The sequence below is a fragment of the Pseudoliparis swirei genome, chromosome 18 (genome assembly GCF_029220125.1).
Source record: "Pseudoliparis swirei isolate HS2019 ecotype Mariana Trench chromosome 18, NWPU_hadal_v1, whole genome shotgun sequence".
Lineage (NCBI taxonomy): Eukaryota > Metazoa > Chordata > Actinopteri > Perciformes > Liparidae > Pseudoliparis > Pseudoliparis swirei.
The window spans coordinates 18826100-18838434 of record NC_079405.1 but is presented as its reverse complement, the minus strand read 5'-3'; the positions used below and the strand labels follow the sequence as shown (position 1 = coordinate 18838434).

Sequence of the window (12335 nt, the reverse complement as noted above, 5' to 3'; positions counted from 1 at the left end):
AAATGCTTCCCCTTTAAAGCAGTTCTACCAAACAGAGCTCCAGCTGCTTTCGAAAGCTTTTAGTTGTCTTATCTCTCTCACACTAACTGACGTCAAAACACATATTAGATGGTCTGGAAAACGTTTTAAGACTTACACATGCAAATGGTCATCTACCCTCTCTCACTGCTCAGGCTGACTGCTCTGCTGCTCTTGCTGCTTCTGGGAGACAGAAGCAGAAACCAATGTCTCAGTCCTGCCAAATCTAGTGTGCGTGTGTATTTGTACGAGTGTGCATGTATGTGAGTATTTCATGGAAGCCCACTATGCTGCGGTTCCCTCAGTAGTCCTGCAGCGGCAGTAACTTGATACAGTGCAGACACATTTTTGTTGCTGATCCAAGCTTGTCTGCTTGCCATGATTTTAGTTTAGTTCAACTTGTTGTAAAACACAGTTTTTGCCATTAAAGAGAACATGTAATCAGCGTCTAATGAAAAAAGTGTGCCATGTTATGCTGTAGACTTTATATTAAACATTGTTATGGGTCTAAATCATATATTAATGCTTAGAGCCGAAAGATAGTATCTGTACATCATGTACATTACATGGTGATACCGAAGTAACTTTTGTAACTATGTCTTTCTTTCTTTATTTGTCTCTGCTACCCCCTTTCCCTCCGCTTCATCGCCACTGGCATCACTTCCATTGACTCACACAGCTGTCCCAATAAAGCTCTGCTACCTCTGATTTACAACAAGTAGTGGCAATTTAAGTGTTTTGTTGTTTTCCAGAGTTATTTATTGGTACTTTCAATCCATCCTGTTTTACATAATGAGAGGGTTAACTTTTTACAAAAAAATAAAAGTCCTTTAGATTGCATATTCAATACCTTGTTGGAGTTCTTGACCGCAGCTTTTGTATTGGCTTGAATGTTTTGCCTCTTCATGTGAAATCCAGTGTAAGTCACTTTGGATGTGAATCCAAGTTATGTTTGATGCTTCTCTTAATGTATTGTGTAAACCTGCAAAAAATCAATTACTTTGAACCTTATACATAAATCAAAATGTAACTACAAAACTGCTTGAAGAAACAGATAATGCTCTCCCTGAGCAAAACGGATTATGTTATGTGATTTCGGTTAGATTTCAAAAGTTCATTTTATGCTTGCTCCATATAAAGATTTTTGAAATATGCTTCAGAAAAATGTCCTTCCTCGACACAGATGTATTCTGGTTGTATGACTTGAACTGTATTCTAGAAAGATAACTTTTTTTGTGACATCATTTATTTGTTGCGCTTGAGAGGAGATGCATTATTTGATTCAACATAGTTTTTTGAATAATGAATAATCTTTTGTGTGTTGTTTCACCATAGCACGTTCATGTACATGACATTATAAATCAATTAAATAATCAACTTTCAAACAAATTAATGTGTTTTCACGTGTTTCATGTGTGCCTGAGTAATAATGAATTCATCTGAAGGACATTGTTCAAGAGCCACTGGGTTAAAAAAACAAGTACCGGTAGTAGAAACATATTCAAGTTTGCAGTTGAACATTATGTTCTCTATGTCTGGCAAAGTCTAACTCTCACACACCATCAGCAACTATGCAATGCGTGCATTTGTACCATAACTGCCATTCAAAATCATCACAAATTACATTGCCAAAGCGTTGATATGAAAGGAGCAGATTTGAATAGATTGCAAAGGATGCAAAATAGTTGAAATTGTAATAGAGGTCCCTTGAGAACACTTTTACAATAACCCCTATAAATCTAGCCACACATGAAGGTTGCATGGTTATTTCCTCATATAATAGTCACATCAGAAATGTATTAGGCATATTGTGTAAGTTATTGTGTCTGTTGGGTTCCTTTGACCCAAAATTAATAAAAAATGAAGTATTTCCTAGGTGTCTTTGTGACTTCAGTGGAGGAGGGTAGAGCTGTGTTTGGTGGGAGCCAAGGGCGAGCTGCTTGTCATGTCAGGGGTATTAATTTATGATTTCCATCCCAGCTTCTGACCTCTTCACCTCCATTAGAATGCAGCCTTTGTAATTTCATGGTTAATATTCAATAGCCACTTGTCCCCTGTGCCCGCTTTGTGCATGTGAACCTTCTGGAGGGTGTGTGTATTATTTTTGATTTGTTGAGTATGTGTGTTTGTGCATGTGTGCATACATGGAAAAGGAAATGAGGGTCGACTACATTGTGGCTTCCTGCAAAACAGTTGCAGATGTCCAGAGATGTCCTCTGTGTCTCTACTCCCACTGAGGGGTTTGAATTGCCTCTCTGTCATTTGAATCACTTCCCACACACACTTTACTCATCTCTCTCTCTCTCTCGCTCTCTCACGCACACAGACACACACACTACATGCAGGCACCCACACCAACATACAGTAGCTGACCTCTACAGGTTTTGCCTCACAGCCGAATTGTTATCCTCTTTATCAGTGAACTATAGACATAAGAAGCTGAGGATGGGCCACATTTCACACCCAGTGGTCAGCACACACATATAAACACACACGTGCATGTGTAAAGGCACAAACAATGAAGGCCGGAATTTTGTTTATGAGACCTTAATGCTTTGGCCACTTTGAAGAAAGAAAGAGAATGAGAAGTGATAAAAGATTAGGGCAGAAGAAGAAGAAAATCTCAAACAGTAAAATTCCCCTCTATTTCTTCACACATTGATGTATTGGCCTGAACACGCATTCCTACAGAATGACTCTGGCAAGCCTTTTAAAAAAACACATTAAAGGGCTCTGTTCTGCATGAGCCCAGTTGTTGCTCTGTTTTTCTTCCTTTATCCTCTTTGTTGCTCTGCTCTGCTCAGAGGCAGCTAATCTGGTGTTGTTATGGGAAAATCTCAGATGCTTGAAGATGATCGTGATGATATAATAATAGATAAATACTAAAACAAAGCAGGGAAAAGATGAGCAACAACACATTTTCTTACAGATGGTCACTTTTTTAAATACTATCATATAATTAATTAGTTGGCCACAGGCTCAAATCGCTTCGGCAAAATGTTATCCTTGTTCTATGTTGTTTAGTTTGTTTGTATCATTATTTCCCTACACTACCTTATTGCTAGATGTCCACACCCTCTCTCACCCCAACAGCCCTATAAGATGAGCTCAAATATGTCATATACACAATCCTTCAATTCTAAATGTGTTCTTTCGATAGATTGGTAGCTAGTAAAATAACCTGTACAGAGTTAACTACCTAGTAATTATATAAAACATTTCAAATTAGCTCCACCCTACTTCTTTCACTGTAAATAACTGGTTTGTGGAAGAACACTTCAGTAAGTAAAGACAAGTCCTGGATACAATTTCCTTTTCTCAACTATTATATACAGTATGCATCAGAGAGGAGTGAGACACTTCAATAGTTAAAAACATTTTATCCAAATGTAAATCAATTGCAAAGCATATTTCATGAGGGTAAAGAAAGGACAAATGAATAGCAGCCATGAAAACTGATCTCTCCAGCTTACCTTTGGTTTATAAACACATTTGATTTTGTGCACACAGAAAACATAGAATATGTATGAATTTGAGAAGAAAGTTCTGATGGTAATTTTTGTTTCAGATAGTGTATTCTCTCCTCGGTTGTAGTGGATATATGTATTGCCTTCTTAATAGTTATGTAAGTTTGCCAAGTCAGAAGGTAAAATGTATAAATAGTTTACGCTGCATCTTGAAATTTGGTAATTCAACACTGTCCAGGTGATGTATAAGCATTTATTTGTTGTTATTATATTAATTTCATAGAATTGATACATGGACATTTGTTTAACATGCTCAAATATAGTACAACTGGAGTATTTATATAACCAGAATGCAATAAGGCCATATTGTAATAAGCTTGGAGCCTATGTGAAAATGAAAAACGAATGATACACGTAGCCTGGAATTCACATTGTTTATTCGGTTTTAAAGTAAGAGAAGAGTTAATGTGACATCCAGGACAGCAATTCAAATTGACATAAAAAGGGGGTAGTGTAAACACAATTACATTATAGTCGACTACAGTCTAGTTACAATTCAGCTGGGTTCGGATACTAGCAGAGGTGGCCAGCTCTTTAAATCAATATCCAAATTACATCTCATAATAAGATAATAAATCCATGAAAGGCAACGGTTAGAAAGTTCTGTAGTCAACTTAATACTAATAAAAATACTGATAATACTGTATGGACAACACTGAAAGTAAACTTGTTTTCTTCCAGTATTACTATAATAGTTTGACTGAGTTCAAGATAAATATTTGGAGATTACCTGTCTGGTACAAACAATACATCAAATCCATATCTCCAAAACATTTCCAGAATCCAGAGAATGACCTAAATGTAAGGACGTCGTTCAACTCAGGACTTTCTTCATCCAGCCAGGCTTCTCCATCTCCAGACCAAACAATCAGGTTTTTCTATCCTTCTCGACTGCCTCCATTCTCCTCAAAGTGTTAGGCACTTCTCTGTATAGACATAATGTAGTATTTAATGATCAGGTCATAAAATATTATTCCAACATCATTAAATAAAACTCAAATGATGTGTTCACTGTTTTTCAATCCAGACCTTATTAAAATGTTCTTGTACATGATTTATATTGCATGGCATAAGTTAGCTGTAGTATTGACAGACTTACAAGTCTGCTACCCCTTCTGACTGTGCTTCACAGTCGAATAGGACCTGTTCAAAAACTCAAGTGGAGATACTTTTGGAAACCAGGAACCCCACAGGACGTTCAGACGTGTATATATGTGCTACTGTGAAAAAGAGATTTGAAAAACATGCTGTCTTGCACAGGTTTTTGTTGAGTTTATTCCTCCAGTTACTTATTTGCTGAAAAACAAATACAATCAATAAACTTCCCCTTTGTAAAAAATATATATAGATTTTGTTTAAAAAAAATTGCCCCTTCGAGCTGTATTTGAGTCAAGTGAGAAGTGGCAGTATAATATTCTTGAAACTTCAACAAGCATGATTGATAGGAAATATCACTTCAGTTGGGATGAGTAAATACACAGTGAACCTATTGTTTTAGTTTAAAATTGTGCAATAAAAAACATTTGTAAATACGTATTCATATTTCTACACTCATTAACAAAGTGGTTTGCATGAAATCAAAGTAAACTGTCAGCTTGTTGCAGCTAACTACGTTTGTCGGGGAATTTATATTTTGGTTTCAAACTTGCAACCACCCCAGAAATGTATCACAGTTCACCCCTCATGTTTTTGTGATGAGCTTGGTCTGATGACAGAGAACATGTCTTTGGATGAAACAACGTTGTCAGAATCTGCACTTGGAGTGTAGTAAAAACCAAACAAATGATATTGTTTTCACATTTATATAGAACACTATAAACTCCAGTTCTCCCTTCATGAATCTCTTTGTAGTGTAAAAAAAAAAAAAAGCATTGCTTTCCAGGGCGGTCCAGTATTTTTTCTCAGTTTAGTTACAACATGTCAAAATGTAAAACAAATGCATTGTGATATAAACTGACATGAATAGTATTATTATTTTCTCAAGTTGCATTTGTTGCAGTTTCGGTGTCATCAGGTTAATTTAGAGTCTTAAAGTATATTTATATCAACAGTCTTATAGTTCAGCCCTTAAAATAGGGTTTAATCAACCACAGCCACATAAGCATAGCAAAGACCATTTAAAGTAAAAGTTATTGTAGGTCCAGTTAGAGGAAAACACTCTTTGGTATTTCCAAGAGAAAGGGATTACTCAAACAGTATTTGATCAGAGAGGAGAGAGATTTGTATCAAGTCTTTTTAAAATTCACAACAGATCTAGGCGTCATCTCAAGAGGTATTGGGTTGGAGAAGTTTAGCATCTGAGCAGATGAGTGCGGGCCTGTTATCAAAAGCGTACCATTCACACTACGAGCATATGGATTTATTTTAGCATAATTCGTGAGATTTTCACTCAAGGAATTAAATTAGATGTTGAGCGATGTCTGCTTTACAGAGAGCCCGGCAAAAACCCGATAACACAGAAATGTGATTTTCACATTAGAGGAGAAATGCAAATATCTTAACCGAAATCTACAAAACAAGGATTAATAGAGATTTGGTAAAGGCAAGACATTTACTTTAAAATTCAGGCCTTAAGCTAAGCCAAGGCCATTTGTTCACATAGCAACCACAAAGAAAAATGTAACGTATTAAAAAAGAGATGATGACTCCCAATCCTCTACCAGTCTGTGACCAGCTCTGACAAGTCAGACGAGGAGGAATCTACTAAATAAAGCCGAAGCCCCTCAAAGTAAACAATGTTAAAGATGTGAAACATTAAACGAGGAGAGACCTTTGATTAAGAACGCTCTCCCTTCACATGTTAAGAGCAGAGCATGTGTCCATGACATATGCTATCAACCATTCGCTCTGATGTCCATCACCGACATTACTTATTTAATTCCACCCATCTTTAATTGGACCCATTTTCTCATGATTTGTCTCCGAATAAGTCCATCAAGTGAGATCGTGTAAGTAAAATAAATGTGTGTATAATATTGCCACAAGCCACCATTAACATTTTCTCCATTTTGTACGTTGAAACAAGAATAAAGACGGCGGTGGATTTAACATCCTCTCTTTGGTGTGTATGTGTGTGTTGGTCACAAAGGCCACTGTATGCAATTAAACTGGAAGACTTTAACCTTACCAAGGACAGGACGACACACTACATTTCTTCCGAGATCTGAGCGTCCATTTTCCCATTATGTTGCTGTTCTTATCTACAGAAACACTAAAATCCGGTTAAATGGAGCCATTCTCTCATTTGCCTTTGGAGGTCATTTTTCATGCTTGGAGAACTCCAGTCACTCAGACGGCACAAGAGGCTCCATTGTGATAATAGCTTGTTCTGAGAGGGTCCAGAGGCCCGGTCCGCAGAGCCTGGCATGCAGTTGTGGACCATAGCTGGAACTCAATCTGCCCCGTACATCCAGCTGTGCAGCAATAGACCGACAGCAAAGTCAAGGCCCGTCAATAAAAGAGGGAATAATTCACAAGAGACTGCTCTCAGCATGTTTTGGTGGGCAAACCTTGTAAGAAACATTGGACATATTGTGGAGCCAACTAGGCCAGCCAATATAGTGTAAACCAAGGAGCACAGGCAACAAAGACTGGATGAAGTGCTTCTCCGCTCTGATAAGACTTTGGTCAAAGTTGTTCCTGGGCTTGTGGGAGTGTAGCATACATCTACTTTGCCCCCCTGTGGTGGTGGTTGGGGCCCTCAGGAAGAGAAGCAAAGGCTGCAGCACTCCATACAGATCTCAAGGCAGTCTGCAGACTCACAGCATGCGTCGATAATGCCACAGTCCATGTCACAGGGCAGATCACAGTCGCCACACTCCTCCGATGCACAGCAGCAGCAGAAACACGAATCGTCCCCCGCGCAGGAGCCACAGGTGGCACAGTCCAGGACTATGTTACACAGAGTTAGGAACTCACAAAAGAGGCAGGCCAGAATACAGTGAACACAGCAGTCTGGAGAGAAAGAGCGACAGACAGAGTGAGTTTCTTAACATACTCTAATCATGAATATATTCAAATGGAGCCATTTTGTACTCTAATCTGCTTTTCTATTTCTCCTTTATGCAACTCCTTTATGCATCCTTTTTTGCCCTTCTCTATATGCTTTGAATACATAAACGTATATATTTACATGTCATGCCAATAAAGCGAATTACAATAAAAAAAGGAAACTGAGTTAGTCAGAAATGCAGTCACTATGATATATGATTAGTTAATTTTTGTCAGTGCTAGGCCAGAGTCTGTATGTCTTGTATGTCTAGTCCTGATGGCATTTAATAGGAAGTAACATATTTATGGTGGAAATAAGGCATCTTTACCTCAAAGCAGGAATGTTTAAAGGAATGACACGGTTAATATATTTAAATTGCTTCCATCCTGATGAATTTCTCTTTTGGCTTTCAATTTGTATTTTTTCCGTTGGCATTTACAAATAGTAAAGATTTATAAATATAAATATTGAGTGGGTTCAAATTACACCATTAGTTGCTGATTTTACTGTATATTATATAAACCATCAATGCAAATGTAACCCTTTGAATTACAAAAGATGTGCAAAGAAGAAGCCTGATCCTCTGGCAAGACATCTGGAGTAACACTTTAAAGTTGAACCTGGCTAGCTATCCCTCCCTCTCCTGCTGCCATCAGCCTCTCTGTCAGTTTCTGCATCTCACCGTCTTGTGCTTTTGTGGGCATCTGAGAGCTATTGCTCTTGGAGCTGCTCTTGCTTCTTTTGCTGCTTTGGGAAGTGATGGAGGGATTGGACTGTAATTTCTTGGTGTGTTTGGGTCCCGCTGAAGAAGAGGAGGATGTGGATGAGCCGCCTCTCGGGAGGAAGCCGAGTTTAGGATGCTCAAGAGGGCCTCCGTTCCTGACCCCGTTGGACTGGAGGGTGTGTGTGTAATGCGTACAGTGCGTTTGAGAAGAGTATGTGTGGTGTTTGGCTCCGTTGCGTAGTTGGCTGTTGGGCTGCATCCGACATGGCTGGGTGTGGTGGCTGAACGTGGATCTGGCTGCTGGTTGAGCTGAAGAGGGACAAAAGGAGATACATTTACAATAAGCTGTGGACAATAACCATCAAAAGTATATTAAAAATAAATTAAGTTCAGATCAGTGGTGTTCCCCTTATTGTGTTTAGGTCCTACAAATTATAAAATCTCCTCTACCATTATGGTTGTATTTGTTGTGTTGAATTGTAGTATATTGCAGAGCTGTTGCTGTTTTGATCCTATAAGGACAGAGCATGTCCACCACATGAACATGGCAGGTGTCTGACACTCTATTCTAACAATAACATTTAGCCAGCCATTGATTATTGATATGATTTATCCTTTTGTCTAATTCTGTACACATGACATCTATTGCTTCGTTCCATCCGGGGAGAGGGATCCTCCTCTGTTGCTCTCCTGAAGGTTTCTTCCCTTTTTTTCCCTGTTTTCAGATTTTTGGGGAGTTTTTCCTGATCCAAGTTCTTCCTGGTCCTGTAATAGGGATGTCATTTGTGTAGGGATTGTAATGACCTCTGAGGCAAATTTGAAATGTAATAAACTGAATTAAATTGAGCATATCTAAAAAAGACAAGCAGCAAATCATTGGAGAAGTTGAAAACAGAAAATGTTAGACTTGATGAATGATTTTAGTGATTAATCAATTGTAAAACATTTTGATGAACAATTGAGTAAACAAATTCAATGCTTGTTGTGTTGCACTATACTACTCAGCTGTTAATGTAATGTTGATTATGTTAGAGTCCATGAATTTATTATTATCATTGAATTTATTTCCACATATCCAGTATACACTGAAAACACTGTTAGTTGCTATTAAAAATGAATCCCTTTCTAAAGCAAATTCAATTTACACGTGGGACAAGACCTGCATTCCTCTTCTTGTGAACAAATGTATTCTGAAGTTCAGCTGAAGCTAAAATGAAGCCTTAGCCCTGTAATTCAGTCAAACCACATGGGTATCATCCAAAGTTAATGTCTTCTTTCTACCAAATCCCTTTCTGTAAAGAGTAGGGACAGACTGAAAGACGGTAATTTAGGAAAATATCGGCTTAGTTTGTCTAACTCAGACTGCTTTGGCTGTACTATTTCACGCATAAGAGACTGTAGATTTGACCAATTTGGCTAGTATGGACAGGAGGAACAATTATAGTCAACAGCACAAGTGTCAACGTACATACAATCATGTGAGCATTGTCTTAAGTGCTTGAGCAGGTTTGCCATCATATGTGGATAGTGCCGCGGATCACTGTACAGCTTTGAGCAGTGGCGGTGCGTCCATAGAGGGCGCTAGGGCACCGCCCCTCTTAAAATTTTGAGATGAAAAAAAAAAGAAGAAGAAAGAAATATAACACGACTGGCAATAAAAGCGTCCGTTCGATAACCACTTGGAGACAGATAACCCTTCCAAGCCTGTTTTGATTGGCTGATGGTCGTGGTCACACAACCAATCCAGTGTCATTAAAGATTCTTTCATTCAGCATTTTCTAACTTTGCTCCAGATGTTTGGCAGGCTGCAGTGCCAGTGTGTGTGTGCATGTGCATTAGTGTCTAGGCGTGTATGTGTATGCAGGGCGAGTGAGAAAGACGGAGCCTACTTTCTCATCTAAAGTATGTCAAAAGTCAATAACTAATGCTCTTCTGTGTTATATATCGCTCTTTTTTTAAAAATTTGAATTCTCTGAGATGGACAGAATTTAGGTCGGAAACTAAAGAAGGGGATTAGTGAGGGGAGTGAAACTGTGCACACTTTGTTTGTATTCCCTCTAGGTCTGTATTGTCCAGGGGATTGTGAGTGATTGATATATTTGTTTGTGGTGTGTATGTGTGTTTGTATGTGCATCTCTCTCTGTGTGTGTGTGTGTGTTTGTTTTAAATACATTGCATAAGCGGATCTGGCAGGCAAACAGACAGACAGCCAGAAAGAGACGGGGAATCAGGACTGTCTCCAAACAGAGCTTGAGGTTAGACCCACTCACACACAAATATATGCATGCTAGGACACGTGCGGACACACACTCATGCACATGCGCACACACTGAAAAAACACAAGGTCCCTTTGTCTGAGATCAAGAAAGCAGACTAAGGGAGAAAGATTGAGTGAGAAAGAGAAAAAAACAAATCAGAAGAAATGGGTTGCTGCTTGTGCATATTTGGACCAGGAGGAAGCATGGGTGTGATTTATAAACACAATGATTCAGCAGTGGGAGCTAGTTAAAAATAACAGCAAATAAAGAGCCAAATGACTGTGATTAACGTGATGAGACTGGGAAACCACACCGCGTGCGTGTGTGAGGCTAACTGGCAGTGTTAGCGACTGGGGTCTTGCGACCTCTGAGTCACCATCAATTGAATGCAGCAGCACACACCCTGCACACCTCTTCCTTCCCTCCTTGTGTCTCTCAAATACAATGTACCTCTGTCCCAGATCAGAGATCTGCTGTTCACCCCTCTCCCTCGCTTCTCTCTCTCTTATCCTCTGCTGGAATGAGTCACCAGAATGACTATGAACTCTATCTCTATTCCAGCTGCTTTATCCTACCATCTCTTCTGGTGAAGTACTGTAGGTCAAAGTGTGGAAATATCTAAACTATAGACATGAGATCAGTCAAAAAAAGCTGACATTTTATTCTTTCATCACATCAATTTAACCAGAAAAAAGAGAATAATTATGGATGGTGCAATCATCAACAACTCTACCTCCTCACTAACTTTACAAAAATGTACATATGCTTTTATTGCTTTTTTTGCATTATTAAAGCACAACAGAGCCAAAGTATCTGGATGTCCAATCAAATATGTTCTGTTCACAAATTCTGATTGCTTGCAATGTAATGGTTGTGTCAATGAGGATACATGCCATTCATGATAAAATAATGATAAAATTAAAGAATGATGTGGGATTGGCTTGATCAATATTTGCACAACATTTCAAAATCGTTTTACCATTTTGAAATGCCTTTAAAACATCTTGTCAGAACAGTCTCCCAGAAACATCTCACACACTGACTCCCGTCTCAAGGTGTTCTTGCATTGTAGCATTGTTTTTATTTGTGGGCCAAAGGTTTCAACTACTTAAACTGTGAGAATTAGGAAATGATACGTTCCTGGTTTATAATGTTATTTAAAATAATTTTCAATTAGATTTTCCCACATTTTTGGCTGCTAAATGTATACAGCGCTCCAACATACAGGCTTGTTTATTTGCACCCACTCACTGTATTGGAAAAGTAAGATAAGTGCATTCAAAATTAGGTTGGAGCACACAAAATTGTGATTCACCATATTCCATAATTCAAATTAAAACTACAATATTTTTGAGACTTAATGTTCTTCCTACAACATTTATAAAAGCAATGTGATCTTGATGAACTACTGTCGTCATTGTTGCTGCTACGTTTACTATATGTGTTTGCATACTTTGTGAAGCCAAGTTAAAGATACCAAAGCCTGCAAAACATTCCACACCTTATTTGTAACTACCAATAGAAGTCTATGGTGAAACCTTTTCCCAATGAGCGGTTCATAATGACCGAACATACAATGTAATGCACATAATCCACTAAATGTACAATAGGCAGGGGTGTGGAGTGTGTGGTCAATGCACGACAGAGCTGTACTTCTAGCAAAGTTGAGTGAAAAGAATCTCAGTTAAGTATTTGAGGAAATGTTGAACCCAACAAATCCTGATAATTGCACGCAACCCGACACTAAAACTAAATTAATTTACCTTTACATAGAAGGAATATAAACCACAAATTAAGTGTTTACATACCTGAATATA

The 12335-nt window shown here is 38.4% G+C and overlaps 1 protein-coding gene across 2 annotated transcripts in view; it reads right to left on the bottom strand.

Annotated features, from left to right (window-relative positions):
• Positions 1-3905: 3905 nt before the first annotated feature.
• The window catches only part of mdfi (MyoD family inhibitor), a 32853-nt gene continuing 24423 nt past the window's right edge, over positions 3906-12335 (bottom strand). For both annotated transcript variants that reach the window (XM_056438612.1, XM_056438613.1), the window contains 2 exons: positions 8219-8569; positions 3906-7499 (listed from right to left, as the gene is read on the bottom strand). In XM_056438612.1, the coding sequence (XP_056294587.1) occupies positions 7246-7499; positions 8219-8569 (605 nt within the window). In that variant the 3' untranslated portion in view covers positions 3906-7245. The remainder of the gene's footprint in view (positions 7500-8218; positions 8570-12335) is intronic.